General features: G+C 51.8%; 1 protein-coding gene across 1 annotated transcript; it reads right to left on the bottom strand.

Annotated features, from left to right (window-relative positions):
* Positions 1–4,476: 4,476 nt before the first annotated feature.
* HPCAL4 (hippocalcin like 4) lies at positions 4,477–16,746 on the bottom strand. Its single transcript, XM_010959820.2, has 4 exons — positions 16,448–16,746; positions 10,172–10,341; positions 9,849–10,064; positions 4,477–8,540 (listed from the first exon to the last, which is right to left on the bottom strand). The coding sequence occupies exons 2-4, from the start codon at positions 10,331–10,333 to the stop codon at positions 8,343–8,345; spliced, it is 576 nt and encodes a 191-aa protein (XP_010958122.1). The 5' UTR covers positions 10,334–10,341; positions 16,448–16,746; the 3' UTR covers positions 4,477–8,342.
* Between the last annotated feature and the right edge of the window lie 1,682 nt (positions 16,747–18,428).

Raw genomic sequence — 18,428 nt, 5'->3', positions numbered from 1 at the left:
GGAGGAGGGGGCCTGAAGCCCGACCTGCGGGCCGCAGTGGACTCGAGATTGCGGGGATCGTGTTCTTCGCAGGCCCTCCAGGGCACCGAGAGAGAGGAAGCTTGACAAATTTTTCCCCAGGGTGGTGATCTCCAAAGGAGAAAATGAAAAGCTAGCCGCCACCGCCCCCGCTCCCAAAACAAAAGCTACCTCTCGTCTTTCCCCTCTGATCCCAGGACCCTGAGACTGAGCGGCGTCCCCTTCCTTCAGACCCTAGTCCATTCGCTGAGGGGGAAGAGCTGAATGGACAGCTCCATCCACTAGCAAGAGCCTGCTTCTAGCCGGGGGCACAGGGGAGGGCCCAGCCGGGCAACTCTTCCCCACCAAGGCGGAGGGGCCCTTAAAGTCGGTGGCAAGAGCAGGCTCCCCTCCTCGTGGCGGGGGACACTGACCAGAGGGACTCTCAGGGACTCTCGAGGACTCTGAATCCTCGTTCCTGCTGGCCCCTTGATGGCCAATAGGTGGCGCGCACTCCCAGGTCCCACCTTCTAAGCATGGTTAGTTTACAGGCCATGAAGCGGCTAAACTGAAGGTAGGTAGAAAAAGAGCAGGGAAACTGAAGAATCTCGGACCACCATCTTGGAGTTCTAGGACATTGTCCTCTTTGGCTTAAAGTCTGGAGTGCAGGCACTAATGCCGCCTATTCCAAGGCACAGGCCATGAAGCCCACATGGGGCATCTCTGTGTGTGCCTGGAAGTGTGCACAGGTAGGTGGGAGCAGCAGGAGAAAATACTGGCTTAGCCTGGAGGATATCTCACTGGGATTGGGGTACAGAGTGGGAAGATCTGCCTAGCCTCCACTGTGTCCTGGGAGGAACTAACCAAACCTTATTTGGGAGGAAAGGGGAAATAATAATAATAAAAAGTTTTAGGATTGGGGGAGTGCATTTAGACTTGCACTTCTCCAGGCTTGGTAGATTGTTTCCATAGATGGCCCCAAACTCTCTCCAATCCTGCCTGCCCTTTGGCAATGTGACTTGGACACCTCCCATCCAGAAGTGGAGGTGAATCTGAGTTGACCCAGTGTCTCCCTCTGACTTGCTTTGGTTATAATAGAATGCTGTAGAAGTAATGCTATGCAGTTTCCAAGCTTAAGCCTTAAGAGGCCTTTTAGATTTCATTTTTGCCTTCTTGGGAGCCAGCTACTATGTAAAGAAGTCTAGACTATCCCCCTGGAAAGGCCACATGGTGAGGCAGAGAGACCCCGGAGGGTAAGAAGCCAGTGGAGAACAGTGGTTTCCCAGGCGACTGTCAGCATCAATTACCAGGCATATAAATAAGGCCATCTTACTGTCCCAGCCCCAGCCCAGTTTCCAGTGGGATGCAGCTGGGTAAATGATCCCAGCCAACAGCACATGAAGCACTAAAACCTCCCAGCGGAGCCCAGCTAATCCCACAGAATCATGAAAAATGATGCATTTTTGTTGTTTTAAACATTAAGTTTTGGGGTGGCTTGTTACACAGCAGTAAATAATGAAACTCTAGGAGGGTTCAGTTATTCTCAGGTGCCTCATGGAGGAGGCAGAGGAAGAGGTCACCCAGTGAGAATGTATATATAGTCATTATTGGATGGGTGTGAGCATCTGACACAAAGGTGAACCATCTCCATGCTGTCCAGTGACCTTTGACCTGTGTAGCCTGGTTTGAAAAGATGATGAGCCGATCAGATTCCTCTTTCTCAGGAATTTCGAATTGGGAAACCGGGAGTGGGAAGTCAACCATGGGAACAGGCGCTAAGGAGGCTGTGAAATACAGTTGGCTTCCAAGAGACCTGGATGAGCTGTAGCAACCTGCAGGTGTATGCAACATAAAGCTAAGAGGGGGTAGAAACTCTGTGAGCCTAACGAGCCCATCAACAGACAAAGATGGGAAAGATGTACAGAGGGCAGCAGAGACCTCAAGAGAGAAAAACTGTGCTGCCATGAGAGGGAGCTGCTGTTGGTCCTGACAGTTTCTCAAGTCCTAGATAAAGTCTGGCTACAGTGCCCATCTCTAAATTTCCATGAGAGTCTCCACATCGCTTCAACAAATGACTCTCATAAAGCTGGTGGATATTGGATTTGCTTGACTGGCAACCTTTCCCACCCTCTTCTTCTAGTAACAGGCCCTGCCTCCCTGCCTCCCTGGTGTCTAGATCTGCGCAGTTGTAGAACCCTATTTCCCTGGACCCAGTGATTGAGCCAGGGATGGGCATGTGGCCTCAACTGGGCCGCTTTCCCACACTCTTATATAGGGATGCTGGGAGATTCGGCTCTTTCTCCTTTGGGGTTATTAATTTGGGACAATGTGAGCTGAGAACCCATCTTTCCCTGTGGCAGGTGAAAGGGTGTGGGAGAAGCCCATCTGCAGAGGACTCAGGATCCTCGCACCTGCACTGCCCCCCTAGGCAGCCCTGTTGGCTAGTCTTTAGCAAGTCCAGGGGTGGAAGCCACCTCCTACATGAAGCCTCCCTTCATCCTTTGCTTGCCTCCTTCATGGCCTCCCAGAAGAGACCCTCCGTCCTCTGAAACCGAGAGCTCTGGGTTTGTTATCTCCTTTTTCATACTCTGATTTGGATTCACTCCCATGAATGAGAAAGCACAATAAGCAGTGGCCATGAAGTTAGGAGATGAGTTCAAGTTCCTGCCTTATCATTCTCTTTTTAGAAAACAAAAACAAAAACAAAAACCAGAGACTTAAATGTGTGTTTGGCTCAGCTGACTGAGAATCACCTGGGAAGCTGTTTGATAACTGTGATGGACTGTGTACACACATGGGGCCAATTGTTTGAGGTCTAGGAGGGCTTCACAGAGAAGGAGATCACTGAGACAGGGGACTGGCTGGCCCAGGGAGAGGCAATGGTTTGTGCACAAGCACAGAAGCCTAAGAGATCCTTCAGGGAAATGGAGGGCAATTCAGGGTGACTCAAGTGCAGGACAGAGCAGACTTCTGCAGTCAGCAGGTGCCAGATCATGCAGGGCCATGAGGGACTTTAAAGGGGCTTATTACGCTGAGGAAGAGGGGAGTCTTGGGAGAGTTGACATGGTCAGATTTGTGCTTTAGGAAGATCACTCTGGGTCCTCAGGGGCAGATGGCACAGAGGACAAGCCTGAAAGAAGGAGGTGGACTGACCTGGAGCCTCAAGATAGGCAGGAACATGGCTCCCCCTCCCCTGAGTGTGGCTTCAGCTGGAAATAGCAGCCCCCAGTTCTCTGGGTTCTGAGTCACCTCGTTAGGTTCATGGTTGCCCTGAGGCCAGGTCAGCCTCCTTCCTGTGTCCTAATTGCTTCCTGCCAAGGGGGCTGGCCCCCCCCCAAGCGTCCTTGAGAAAACCTTTGTAAAAGTAATTGAGCGTTTCAGGAGGAAACAAGCATCTCCAGCTGCTGCTGCCCTCAACTCTCTGCAGGAAACAGTGCCTCTCTGGCTAGTGGGAACAGGGGGTGTTCTGAGAAAAATATTTTGCCACCAACTCTCATCCCCACCCTCACCACATTTGGTCAGTGGAGAGGGGTCTCGGGGCTCTGGACTCCTGTGGATGATGGGACAGGTTCTGCACTGCACGGCGGCCCTGACCAACAGGGCAGGTAGGAGCTGAAATGCAAGCTGTGCACCCCTTGCCAAGCAGTGCACTGTATCACAATGCTGTATTTGTTCAGAGGGGGTATATTTTTCTCAGTAGCCCAAAGATGCCACCTACTGGCCCAACTCCACACTTACGGGGCTGCTTCCACTCAGAGGGGCACTTTTTCCTAATTTGTGCAAAGGGTACCAAATGGACTGACTGTGATCCTGGCTCTTGGCCTTTCTCCCTGCTGCCCACTGTCCACACACTTGGGCTCTGATGATGCCTTCCATTGGTCAGAAGGAGAAACTGAATCCAATGTCTGCTGCCACTAGCTCCCATCGGTGAAGAACTGCTCTGCCCACAGGCCCCACAGACCAGCATCTGGTCTGGCCACTGATGAATGGACCAAGGGCCCCCACCAAAAGCTAGGCTGAACCAAACAGATTCTTTTGGTTGAGAACTGGATTAAGAGATGCAGAGGGAGTTGGCAGTTGCTGGTAAGTCTGGATACAGAGTTGGGAATGCGGCTGCTTTGCTCAGGGAAAGCAAGGGTGTCTGAAGAGAAACAAAGGAAGAGAGCACAGATGCGAATTTTGCCAAAGGGATGAGAGCCAGCGAGGCCCAGAGATGAGAGGGCAGAGGCCCCGTGGACAGTTACTGTTCTCTTGAGGCCCAGCTGTTCTTGAATTTCCATCTTCAGGGTCCCTTGTAATCTGCTCACCCCTTTCTTTGAACTAGCTCGAGCAGTCTCTGTTTCACGTAACCTCGAACAAGGACCTCAGCCCCAAGGAGGTGGCTGAAGTTCCCCCACTGTGTGGGCTCCCCCAGACTTCTTCTCCCCCTTTCCCCTTACCCACCCTGTCTCAGCTGAGGGAAGAGAAGGAGCCCCCCAGCACGGTCACACTTTTTATTCACTGTCAGTGGAAAAAAACACACGACACAGCATGGGGTCGAACAGCGTGGAGAGTCACTGCAGGCACAGCCAGGAGCGGAAGGGGACAAGCGGCCACTCAGGAGAATGAGTTGGGAGGCCCCCTCTGCGACCCAACCCCCCTCCTTCTCCAGGCCTCTGCGCTCCTGAAGCCTCCACTAGGCAGGAAGGGCCATACACCCTGGGAGGCCCAGTCCTGCCCCCACATTCTGGTGAAGGTAAAAGAAAACCCTGAAAATGTCAGGAAGAAAATCCCGTATTTTTCTGAGACTTTTCAACTGCACTATTTGAATTTCTTTTTTTCAAAACTGATGAATAAAACATGTAAGAAATGTATTCTTGCCCCTACGGTGATCTCTAAAGTCAGCACAAATCCTCACCCAGGGTGGATCTTCAGGAAATATTTGTTGCTTTAATACATTTTTGAGTAAAAATACAGTGTCAGCTTACTACCCTGCCCAGCTTCTTCTCTTATTCTCTCTTTCCCTTCTCTCCCCTCCCCTCCTTCTGTCTCTCTGCAGCAGGATGAATTTCTAACTCTAGGGACTCTGTCATTGTCAGGAAAAGATTCAGTGCCTTTTGCTTATGGGCTTCCTTTTGCTTAACTTTTGATTTTAAAGTAAGTCATATAATCCTGACTACAGCTCAAAAGACTAGAGAGGGCATGGGCATCTGAAGTCACCTTTGCTGATGATTTTTAGAGATAAGAAATAAAGGGCTCATCAATTAGCCCAAAAGGATGAATGAGGACAGAATACAGTTAGAAGGCAGATTTGGGGACCTTGCAATTCACAGAGTTGCTGCAAGAAGATACAGAATTTCAGTGGAGAGTTTGTAGATATCAACGTTTGAACTGTCTGTATATTTTTGTGTCTATGCGGGTCATATTTCAGTCTCTGCTAACCCTGTGCTCTGTGGCAAGTCTCTCAGCTGGGGCAGGGATGGGAGGCTTACCTCTCCTCTCAAGGCAGGGCCGGTGCTCTACCACAAGAGCTCCCAAGCACGCAGTCCCTGGGGCATCCAGAAGCATGTGGGAGCAAGCCCTGGCCTGCCTGTGGCTCCTCCCATCAGCAAGATGGTGGTCCCAGTTCTTGGCCTGGTATAATATATTCATGCTGCTGGGATGTCTGAGAAGCTTTGGCCTGAATAGGAAATATCACCCATGGGTATGTGTCCAGAAGCTTGGAATGATCAAACATGCCCTCATGGGTAGGACTGGGACTTGCCCACCAGCTAGGAAAAACCAAAACAGTTTTCTCAGGGATGAAGATGGTGGTAAAGACAGTGCAAGATGCTTCCAGGGTTGAGTCAGAGGCCTCCTAGGACAGCACTGACCTGTTAGCAGAGCTGCCCAGAAATAGAAAATGAGATGATTGAAAATGTGGGGACTTCAACCAAGCTCTTCTTTTTGGAAGACCACAGCCTCAGAAACTTCTTAGCAGAAGCAAAAGACCAAAACCAACTTAGCTTGCCCCAACAGTCAACTTCTGTACAACTCAGAGTCAGAGAAATAAACAGGGAAGAGACTCTGAAGGAAGAAAGGCTCGTGGAGCCTTGGGTTCAAGTCTTGACACTGCTATCTCCCAACTGTGTGAGTGATCTTGCACAAGGAACTCCCCACTCTGTGCCTTGGTTTCCAAGTCGGGAGAAATGGAATGAAAAACCCCTGTTTCCCTACCGTGAGGGCAGAATGAGATGGGGTCGATGGCAAGCCTTTGAAAGCCATGAAGTTCTGTGTGATTGTGAGTTAGGTCAGATTCAATGTTTAGGGGATAAGAGCCCCACTTTGTAAAAAGCCTCTCACTGGAAGTCTCAGCTGAGCCAGACTGTTGGACCTCTATGTATCTCTAGTGCTGACGGGCAGCACAAGGCACACCTGATGGCCAGCTCCTCAGAGCAATGGACAATCCCTTGACATTACTGGATAAAAACTCAGTTACTGCCTAAGGATGTGAATTCCCCAGCCTTACCATGTGGCTGGTCACAGGCAGAAGGATAGAAGAGGGTGGCAACCCAGTGAGCTTGCTACCTCCAAGGGCAGCAAGAAGGAAGATCCAAAGGAGTTTGAGACCAAAGGTCAGCATCCCAAAGAGTTTCCACCTGCAGAGAGGGAGGACAGGTGAGCACTCAGGGGTAAGAGGTACGTTGCATCTCTTTCCTGCAGATACCATCCCGCACCCCTGGACTCAGCAATCATTCCCTGCTCCCACCCTGGGCTGACAGCACCTGTGTACTAGGCTCTTTTCACCAGCAGTTCAAGAGGAAATCCACTATCATAGCACATCGAAGCTAGTTTCTGATTACAAGTACAGGAGAAAATAAAGTGAAAGGCTTGATGAAGAAGCAAGATTAATTTTCTGGCAGCCAAAGCATGCAGCTGTATAGCTCATGGATCCAAAATTGGAAAGCAGACATTGGAAAGCAAAGCCAGTGCACTTGGAAGATGATGAATTACCTGGCAGATTTAGGATTTGGGGTTAGAAAAAGCCTTTCAAAAGGAGCATGCCCAACACATTTTTAAGCATTTGGCCCATAAATGCAGCTTGGCAGCCTAAACAGTGGCCGGCTGGTCCTCTTCTTCTAGCTCCTTCTGCTTCTGTAGCAGTGAATGAACAAGCCCGTCCTAAAACTAGACCAAATCCAGACCGGAACTACCAAGATGTGGGAACTACACTTGTCTCACTCTCTGCAAGCCTTGTGTTTTCTGTTTCTGAAGTCAGCACCCAACTGGAATAAATGCACAGTAGGGAGCTGCTCGCTGAATTGAAAAAGATCATGAAAAAGGAAGCAGCAGAAGCTGCTGATGGTGAAAGCTCAGGACTTAGCCTGATAAGAAAAAGCATCATCTGGTAAGTTGCATGGTATTTTCTCTCTTTTTTCTCAGCTCTCTTTTCCACCCTGAAAATTAGCATTTTCTATATTCATGTAATCATTTTCCAAGAAACCAAATAATATAAAGTATACTTTAATATCCTCAACTAACTAAATGGTTTTAGCTCTTTTAAAGGGTACTAAAAAAATAAGTATTATGTAAATTTCCATTTTTCTTAAAATTTCCACTGACATAGTTTCTAGACTTCCAAACACTTTTCATTTCATCCTCCTGCAGCTCTGCTTGGAGCTGAGTGGAAAGATTTAATAGTTCCTTTCAAACTAACCAGCCTTACTGCACCCTCTGCTCATCTGTGCTCGATATCCCTGTCTGAGACCCTGATCACTGGAAGTTTGCCTCACCAGAGGGCTCGGAATGTGTCTTGTAAGCTACCATATCCTAAGTACCCAGAGGTTCCTGGCATTGGACAAGTGCTCAATAAACGTTAGCTGAAGAAAGGACTGAATGAACACTCCAAAGGCTGGGGCCAGAGGGGCCAGGAAGAGTCGTTGGAGCAGGGCAGAGACCACTTTAAGGGATCTGGGTCCTCAGCAAAGGACAGACCCAATTTGGCCCTTTTACTGGGGTCTGTGGGACCATGTCCTACAAAGTACAATCCCAGGAAGAGCAGAATTTCAAAGCAGAACCCAGCCAGCCCCCTCCTTCATCCTGCATCCTGGGGCAAAGGCCAACTCCCCTATGCCTAGTGGATGTTGGTTCTGGGCCAAGGGGCTGGGGCTAGACCATAGGATACCTGAGGATCTATCTCTTTCCCAGGGTGAGGTGGTCCCTCAAGGATCTTGACTGAGGAGAGCAAGGGCTTGGGCAGAGGGGTGGGTGGGCCAGAGAATGAGGCTGGAGTTCCCCTCCCCCTGGGGAAGGGCCAGCCAGAGAGGTCATTGGGTTGGGAGGTGGCCATGACCCTCCTGGCCAGGGACCCTGCCCCTCACCAGCCTCTACTTCTGCATGTCACACTGCAGCAGCAGCACAATAGACGGGTCACTCTTTGCTGCTTCCTTGAACTCCTCCAGTGTAATCTGGTCGTCCTTATCCTGGTCCATCTTCTTGAAGATCTTGTCTACACGCTGCTGGGGTGTGAGCCCATCCTGGTTCATGCGCATCATGATCACGGTGCCCACCATCTTGTAGATAGCCTGGTGGGGCCAGGAGGGAGGTGTGAACACTCACTATGAGAAGGGAGGATTGGGGGTATCGGGGTGGGCAGGGAGAACACTGGGAGATGGTGAGGATACTGGAAGGTGATGTAGAGTCATTAAGACTGGATGTTTAATGAGCATCTCACACCAAACAAGTCTAATAGCCAACTGTTCACCAACCCGCTCCTGCCCCAGCATGCTATGTCCCAGTTAATAGTAAATTCATTCTTCTGGATGTTTAGACCAAAAACCTTGATGCCATTCTTGACCCTCCTTTTCTCACACCCATATCCAATCTTTCAGCAAATCTCGTCAACCTTGATTTTGCAATAGGCCCAATATCCAGCCACTTTCAACCACCTCCACTGCTCCTCCATGGTGGTCACCTCCATCCACGCCTGACTGGACCACTGTGGAAGTCTCCGAAATGGTCTCTCTGCTTCTGTTGCCCTCCCACCCCCTTTCTACTCTCCACATAGAGAATAGAGAGAGCCCTTAAGGGCCTCCCATCTCACTCAGAAGAAAGTCAAGTCTCTGCCCCAGACTATGATGCTCAGTGATGGGGCTCCCAGCTACCGATCTGACCCGTGTCCTACCACTCTCCCCTTGCTCACGTCTCTCCTACCATCCTGGTCTCCTGGCCACTCCTTGAGCACTGGAAACACAGTCTCACCTGGAGTCTTGCGTATGTCGTTCTCCACACACAGATCACTCTTCCCCCAGACACCTACGCCATTAGCTCGCTCACCTTATCCAGGCTACTGTTCACATTTCACCTTCTGTAAAATTGCTTTTCCTCCATCGCTCTCTCCCCTTACTATGCTTTGCTTATCTTCTTCATAACATTTACTGCCTGACATAGCATAGGTTTTGTTGTTAAATTTTCTCACTGGAAAGAACATCCCATGAAAGCAAGAACTTTGAACGGTGCCTGGCGCGTGGTAGGCACTCAATATATATTCGTTGAAAGAATAATGAGTTAAGAACTTAGACTCTGGAGTCAGACTCTTTGGATTAGAATCATGAACTTCCACTTGATATGTTTCCTCATTTGTAAAATGGGATTTCTAACAATCCCTACCCCTTAAAGACCCCCTGGCACAAGACCTGTCTTTCACTTGAGTGCTCAAACAATGCTAGTTGGCCACTGGATCCTGGGAGGCGGGATGGGGACAGCGGTGGGGTGCAGAGAGGAGACTCTTGAGGCCCGAGAGGAGGGTGGCCCAGAGAAGGGCTCGGCAAGCAGTGAAGACAGGGAGCGCGTCACCGCGGCACACCCGGCCTCTCGGATCCGCCCCAGCGCACCTCAATGATCTCCAGCATCTCCAGGCGCGTGATGCGCCCGTCGCCGTCCAGGTCGTACATCTCAAAGGCCCAGTTGAGTTTCTGCTCGAAGCTGCCGCGGGAGGTGACCGAAAGGGCGCAGATGAACTCCCGGAAGTCGATGGTGCCGTCGCCATTCTTGTCGAAGGTGCGGAAAGCGTGCTGCGCAAACTTGGAGGCGTCGCCGTAGGGGAAGAACTGAGGCGGGGACGCGGAGGGTTGGGGCTCAGCGACAGCCTTGCGCTCCCGGCCCGCCCCCGGCCCCGCCCCGCCGACCCGCTCCCTGGGTGCCTGGCCACGCCCACCTTGATGTAGAGCTGCTGGAACTCCTCCAGGTTGAGGATGCCGCTGGGGCAATCCTTCAGGAAGCCCTTGTACCACTGCTTCAGCTCCTGCTCGCTGAACTCAGTGTTCTGAACCAGGTCTTCTAGCACCTCTGGGGCCAGCTTGCTGTTGGTCTTCCCCATGGCAGGGCCTGGGGGACAAGGCAAGACCCTCACCTCAGCAGCTTTCCCCTAGGTCTCTGTAGGACAAGAGTCCTTTTCTCCACAACAGCCCCCTCTCATAACAAACTCTACATTCCCACAGCCAGGACCCCTCCTTCCACAGCAGGGTGGGTCCCGCTCCTGTCACTCCCACCACCCCCCAAAATCCCCACCTCCTACAGCTGGTCTCTGTCCTTTCAACCCTTCCCATAGGAGCTCCTCCCTCCCTCCCTGCCCTTCTTTACCCCCGACACACAAAATGGAGCCCTTCTCTTCATTACACTCCCCCATAATAGGGCCTCCTCTCTCCCCAGAAGGCCCCTCCCTTCTCCTTACAGCAGACATCCTGCCCTGGCAACCAGGATCTCTAGCCTCGCAGGTGTCAGCTCTCCTCCTCACTGACCAGTCTGCATGCCACAATCTTCGTCTTCTCCTCTCTTCTTCCCACCTTGCATAGCTCCCTACACCCATAGACGATAGTCTTAATCCTCTCCTTGCTATTCAGAGCTTTCTGCCCTCAGCCCCTACCTGCCTCTGCAGGATCCTCTCCTACCAGGAGTTCCCCAACACTGTCTCCCTAGTTCTTCTTCAAAAATCCCAGCAAGAAGCTTCTTTCCCTTGTTCCTCTGTGCAAATAGAAAGCCTAGCTGGTAGCACTGATGACCCTGATTGCATTCTGCTTTTCATTAGTCCACTCATTCCCCAAGCATGTAGTGAGGCTGTGTGCTAGGCCCTGTGCCAGTGACGGGGATGAAGTAGGCATGAGCCAACCTCCACTAACTCATAACTGGGTCAGAGAGGTAGACGGCTAATTGTAAAGGGCTTTCAATCCATGCCAAGGAGTTTGGCCTTTACCCATGGGGGACAGAAGCTCCTGGGGTTTTAAAGCAAGGGCTAGGAAGATTGTATTCATTCCACAAACACTTATAGATTGTTTACGCTATGGTAGGTCCTGACCTAGGTGCTGGGGAGAGAGAATGTGTTTCAGGATTTTTCTTTGGCTACAGTGTGCAAGATGACCTGGGTTGGGGGAAGGAGGGAGAGCAGAGAAGGTCCTGCTGCACAGTTCAGGTGAGAGACGATGACACTAGGGTAGGGGTTGTGGACAGACTGAGAGATGCTATGAGGGAGCATTGACAGGACTTGGTAACTGGATGCGGGAGTGAGAGGAGTTGATATAATTGCTTAGATTTGGGGCTGAATGGATAAAGGTGGTGTTGCTGAGAAGCAAGTTTGGGAGAATGAAGAGTCTGTCCCCAGCTGGAACATGAGCCCCTCAAGTAAGCCTGTGCCAGAGGAAGTTTCTGCAGAGGGAGGTACAGGCGCTCGCTCCCCAGGAAGCCTGGCTGGAGTGAGGCTCCAGCGGGGCCCAAAGACTGGGTGGACTTTTTATCTGACCTCCACGGGAGGAATGTCCATTTCATACATTACAAAGCTACTGAAACAGTAGAATCAGGATTTGAGCAAACTTGTGAAATCCCAAGGGCTTTAGCTTGAGGGTCAGACATTTCTGTATGAGAATAGCCACCTTGTTCCTCTGCAGTGTGTGACAGGGATTCACATCACAGTTTTGAGTTTTGGTTTCCTCATCTTAACACAACGCTTCTTTTGAAACGTAAAAAAGAGCACATCAGGGGCATGTTACAAATGAGATTAATTTCCTTGTCCCTCCTCTGCTCTCTCCTCTGTACAAGAGTGCCTTAAAGAGCAGGGGGAAGAAAATCTCCACCCAAAATAGGGGGTAACAGAAGTCTACTAAAATGACAAAATTATAAAAATACAGGACCATGCTAAACTCTTTCCTACTAAGAAAAGATATCAAATCACACTATTGGCATGAGAAGCACATTGTACAGTTGGATACTTAAAAATTTTTTTTCTGTTGATGCTTTCATATCAAAATCTATGTTCTCATATTTAAACCTAAATGAATGGTAAATTTCCCTCTAAAGCCTAAATTTCCCAAGACATGACCTGGGAGGTGAATTTGACCTGCCTGGAGTCTCTTTGGGAGGGTGCCAGACTCCAACTGTAGGGTAGCCTGTCATGAAAATACTCTGGAAAAGGAAGCTCTCAGACTGGCAGAAGGAATTCCATTTCCACAGCCCACCACATGCCCATGTAGCTTCTAATCTTTACTGCTGGGAGTGCCCTAGACAACCAGATCTAAGATTGGTCAGTTCCATGCCCCCTCCCTTGCTGTGTGACCTCAAGTGAGTTACACGATATCTCTGGGCCATAGGAAAGATCAAGGAGCAGTGGGGGCAGCAACATCTTCCCCCACCTACCACCCCCAGAGGATGATGAATTCTCCAAGCTCCCAGGAGATGCCAGGGAGGGGGAGGTGCGCCATTTTCAAGAACCTGGAACTGTGGGGTCCAAGACAGCTGCTCTGGGGCCAGAGTCAAGGATGCATCTGGAACAGCCATGGGCAGAAGGAGGCAGGCTCCATCCTCAGCAGCCCCCTCCCCGAGTCCAAAGCACACTGAAGGTTCAGGGTATGGTTAAGGAAGCTGGAGAACCCAGAGGTGGAGCTGTCTGATGGGGGAGGCAGAGCGGTTCCCTCTGTCTCCAGTGGGATGTGTCTGAGTATCTGCGTAAGGGGCTGGGTGTAGGTGGGAGCACGTCAGTGTATGAGACTGCAAATCTGCCAGAGAGCATGCGTCTGTGTGTGTGTGTGTGTGATGCTGTCTATGTGTCTGTGTGGCTCTCACCTTCTGTCCCTTTTCTCCTCCCTACCCTGTGCTGCCTTCCCACCATTATCTGTCTCCTGGGTCCAAACCTGTTCTCGGTTCCCATTTGATCCTAGATCCACTGAGGACTATGCCCCCTCATTCATTTGTTTCCATTCCTTCTACTGCTCTTAGGTCTGCAGGCCAAAGCTGGTGGTGCTTTTTAAGATTATCCCCTTATTTTAGTGAAAACTGGAACCCATAGAGAGGAGAAAACTGGCTCAGAGTTATACAGCACGTCCATGGAAGGGTCTAGATGAGCACCCAGGCTGAATCCATGCCCCCTGCCTGGACCGCCCTCTCCAAATCATGGCTCCTCTTTCCAGTACAGACTCCTATCTGCCTTCCAGGAAAATCATAGCTCCGATCCCTCTTGGCCTCAGTGGGACTATCATGCTGGATCCAGGCCATGGTGTCTGATACCCAGGAAATATCCACCCCTTGGGGTGACCCACCAGCGCCTCTGACTCAGCACATCTACAACCAGACTCACCCTGAACCTGTGATGGTCCTTCTCTCTACACCGCCTTACTCCCCTCCATCATCGGAGGGGGGAAATGCGATCATAATTGCCTAGAGTTTTTCCCCTCTCCCTTTTCCCAAAGTCCAACTTGCTACAAATCCTAATGTTCTTTCTTTTGAAGTGTTCCTGGAGCCTTCATTAGGTCCTCTCTCCCCGCATAGTCAGGGCCAGGGGCACAGCCAAGTGGGCTGAAACCTAGCCGGGGCATTGCTTGCCAAACCATGCCCGTGGGCTCAACTCCCTCTGCGGGAGAGCCTTTCCTTCTGATTCCTCTGTTGCAAGGGAATGTCTTTTCTGGTTTTGCCCAGTAGTACAATATAGGCTTGAGGCGGCCATACCCATGGGCCCCCTCAAACTCCAGAATCTTCTAGAATCCAGTGTCAAGGTGCCCACCTGTCTAGCTTCACATCCCACTGCTCTCCTCACAACTACATACTTTCAGGTTAGTCTGCTCACAGCCAGAAGCTACCTCACCTATTGCTTAGCTGTTTTCATCTTCCCTAACATTCTTTCTTCTCTTCTGGGCGGAGGCAGCTATAATCAGACTTCAGGCCAAACTGAAGCCCACTTCCTTATGATCAGCCTCTCTCTACCTGGACAGTGGACAGTCAGCAGCATGGACTTGGTAGACCCTGTGAGGCCATGGAGTTGAGCCCCACTTGTATGTAGACTCCGGAACTCTCTGACTCTCACCTAGTGCTCTAGAATTCCAGAATGAAGCCTGATTTGGAAGAGACCGTTGCATTAAACCCTTGCTTGAACAGAGAAAGTTCTCCAGGCCTTTTGCTCCCTGGCAGAGAGCTTATCCCCTCCTGATATAACCCAGTCTGCTTGGGAGCAGTTCAGACAGTGAGAAAAGTGCTTCTCCCAATATTCCTATTTGTCCTCTTGTAGCTGTCCCACAGCTCTGCCCTTGGTGGCAGCACAGAACCCTGCAGAGACCTAAAGAAGACAGAGATGTTCAGTGATTGTCCCTTCACAGATTATATGGGAGAGGCAGAACCCCCTTCTTCCTCCTTGGAATGGTGTCAGGCAGTTTTGCCTATCTGCATTCTCCTGCCATTGCACCCACTTAGAGACAATGGAACCCAGACCTGGGGAAAGGACCCAAGGTCCAGTAGAATCCATCAGCAGGAATGCGAAGGCCAGAGTCCACTGGGGGCATGTTCTGTTGGAGCCGTGGCTCTGCTGAACATGAGCAGGCTCCTCTTGAGAGGAGCCGTGAAGGAGCTGGCACTGCTGTCTCCTGGGCTCAGAGGCTTCTTTCAGAGGCTAGGCTCAGGGTTGTGGGCTCCAAAAGGGGAAGTGGCAGTGAGGGTGGGAGGGACTGAAGGAGGCAATAATCCCACACCCTCATCCAGCCTCAGAGGAGCTGGTGCTGAGACTGTTGCCATGGTGACAGCAGCTCCCTGGTCAGGAGATTTTCCTCTTTCCTCTCCTCCCTTTGCTCTTCTCCAAGCAGCAGCCATAGCAGCAACAGCCAGGTCTTCTCTTGCTTCTTATTAACGAGAGGCAGGGGATGGTGAATAAAGGGTGGGTCTTGTTGGCCACCTCCACCTTGGAGCTGCCCATGCCATGCGGGCTGGTGGTCTAGGAGAGGTTCCTAACATCTGAGAAGGAACCTGGGCCTCAAGAGTGTGTAGGAAGGGCTGGCCCATACCCAGGCCTGGGTAAGAAGCAATGTCCTTTTGGTAAGGACTAAAGCCCCCCAGGTCTCCTCTCTGAAATGTCCTAATGATTCAGAGAAAGGGGGAAAGGGTCCTGCTTTCTCATAATCAGCCACAGAACCAGCGTGTGTCAATGTTGGAAGGCTGTCCAAGATCATCTCATCAAATCCACTCTCTGTCCTGCACCCCGCTTCCCCCATTTCGTGAAGGATCAGAGAGGGAAGTGACTTGGCCAAAGTCAAACAGCAACTGAGGCAAAGGCAAGATATGAACCCAGCTCTTCTACCTTCCAGGTTCAGGCTGCATTAGGGCAGGAACGATATAGTCCACATGGAGCTTCGGCAGGGTCTTGGGGGAGCCCCAGGGAGATAGGAGAGAGGGAGCAACTGGGCTCAAGAAGGGCAGAGAAAGTACAAGTTAGAAAGATATTTGAAAGGTAGGATGGGAAGACTTGTGCTTTGGCTGTGAGGGGTGAGGAAATGGAGGAGGCTGGGACTTAGGCAGCAGTGACCAACAGGTATAAGTGCTCTGCTTGGGGGGTGGTGTCCCTGGTTTATCCTCCAGCCAGGTGAAAGAGGCCTTGAATGGGAGGACCTGTTGAGAGTGTCATGAGGAGAACTGGGTGGTGGAGCCTCTTCTCTCCCCCAGGTGTGCTGTAACCTGTCAGCTTGAGAGGTGGAGGTGTGGACAGTTGGAGGGGACAATGTGAAGTGGGAGTGGGCTCTCTGTGAAGGTGGAGGCTGACATTGCGATGTCAAGTGCAGTGAGCTGCTGGTGGGGCTGGGCTATTGTGGAGGTGGGAGGTTGCTATGGGGCTGAGTGGACTATCCATCTCTGAAAGAGGGAGGGTAAGGGGTTCCTCCTCTAGCATCAGCAACACCACACCCCCAGGGGTGTGTGTGTGTGTGTGTGTGTGTGTGTGTGTGTGTGTGTGTGTTGGTGGTCAGAACAGTGGTTGCTCTGGGGGTAAGGAGGCAGCTGTTCCTCCTTCCCGGGACCTGTACTGGAGTGGGGGTTCCCTAGCCAGGAGCTGGCCCTCCATATGCTGCCGCCTATGGTGGAGCCAGGGGTCAAGGAAATGAACCAGAGAGGGCAGGAGGGCAGGAGACCAGGATGGGAATGGAGAGTGGAGGGGGAGGGGACAAGGGCCTCCGCCCGGCCCTGCCCGCTTTACCTGAGGCCGCTCGCCGGGTCGCTGGATGGCTCTCAGCCTCGGCGGGCCGCGGGGACCGAGACTGGCTCGCGGGCCGGCCGCCAGGTTCTCCAAGGTCCGCGCCGGAGCCGTCTCCCAGCTCTTGTATCACTATGTGTCTCTCGGAGCCGACAAGATTTGCATAAGCCCCGCCTCATCCCGGGCAGATTGGGCGTTGATTGGCTCGACTGAGGCGGAGTGGCAGGCGGGGTTTCAGGTGGGGACAGGGTGGCCAGAGAGGCCCGGCTACATGAGCGCGCCCCGCCAGCCCGCCACACTGACCTTCCTGGAGCCGCGAGGAAGGGAGAGGGCTGTATCTTCATCTGTATCCCGCCCTGAAGCTCAGTCCCCGGGCCATCGCCTGAAGTTAAAAGGGTCCACGATTGAAGTGGATTCGCAAAAAACCACCGCACTGTTGCTATGGAAACAAGAGAGCCATAGCCGAGTCGCTAAGCTTTTCCTTCTTGGGCCCAGCGGGGGTAGGGATGGAAAAGGGTATGAGTCACAAGATGTATCCGCCCTCCGCATCCCACCGAAAACCGGAGGAGGACGACGAGGAACTGAGTGGGGAATGGAATAGATGGAGTGGTCAGCGACCCACGCCTTCCCAACACCACCCCTCAACACACCCACTCCTCTCATGCCATGGCATCGAGAGCAGGACGAGTCGGCGAGGATGGCGAAGTACCCAGCCTCCACCTAGCCCCACGCTAGTGGTGGGCCCGCTCAGCCTCTGACTCCTATACTTCCCCAGACAAGCTTTCCTTTTCTCTCACGGAGTCCCAAGAGGCTTCCCGGGATCTCCCCTAGATGGACCTCTCTGCCTACCCCACAGACCCCTCCATTCCCCACCCTCCGGTCCTCCCGTCCCGTAGACGGGCCTGTCCCCAGCCGCCGCCAGTCTCCGGCCTCGGATGTTGACACAAGCCCGAGGTGGTTTACACTGAGCGGGTCTGGAAGGTTTCAAGGCTCTGGGAACACCGCCTCCCCGCACTTGGGGGTCTCCCCAAAGCCCAGCCCGACTGTCCCAGTTGCATTGGCAGCTGAGAGCTCCCGACCCAAGGCAACAAGAAAGAACGCTTTATTCCAAACTAGGGGCAAAAGGGGAGCAGATAGCCTCTGGCTAGGCCACGTGACGGGGAGGGACTTCTAGGCATCTGTCAAAAGTAGGGCGGAGAGTCTGGGAATTCGTCCAATCCAAGTAGGGATGCTGAAGGAGTGGAGAGGCGGGGCTTCTGCTAATCGAGCAAAAGTTGAGGTGGGTAGGCGATAGGGGAAGAGGACCAGCTCGTCAAGAGGCGAGGCTAGAGGTTTTGCTTTGTTTTGGCTTAAAAAACAGAAATTTATTTCTCAAAGTGCTAGAGGCTGGGAAGTTCAAGATCAAGGTGCTAGCCAGTTCAATTCCTGGTGAAAGGCCTCTTCCTGGCTTGCAGATAACCACCTTCTCACTGTATCCTCACATGGCCTTCTGGCTGATCGCAGAAGCTCAGAATCAATTGCTGAAAATGAGGCGTGGGAGATGCCCTGTTCTCACTGGCCAGGACAAGGTCACTTGCCTACTCCTAGAACCGGGAAGTAAAGTCAACTCCTCCCAGAGTGTGTGTATCCAGAGAAGGGAAGGAGAGTGTCTCTACCCAGGACAGAGGAAGTTCTTAAACTATAAAAACACATACAAGCTATAATATCAGAGGGCTGACAGGAAACAGATGGCACTCAAAGAGACAACTGAAGATAGGGAACTATTTACACAGATATGGGCAGGGTTGTGAAATCAACAAGGTATTATTCCCAAGCATCCTGGGACTAGCACCAGTGGAGAGCCATTCCCACTTCTAGGTCCCAAAGGGCAAGAGAGGGAGCAGGCAGAGCTGTTACTGTAGGAGAGTCTTCCAATGGGAGCCGTGGCCTTTAGTAAAGGAAGACAGTCACTGCCAACACCAGGCCTGGTAGAGAGAGACTGAGG

This window comes from Camelus bactrianus, chromosome 13, assembly GCF_048773025.1.
Source record: "Camelus bactrianus isolate YW-2024 breed Bactrian camel chromosome 13, ASM4877302v1, whole genome shotgun sequence".
Taxonomy (NCBI): domain Eukaryota; kingdom Metazoa; phylum Chordata; class Mammalia; order Artiodactyla; family Camelidae; genus Camelus; species Camelus bactrianus.
The sequence above is the reverse complement of the archived record's forward strand: the minus strand, read 5'-3'. Positions and strand labels throughout refer to the sequence as shown.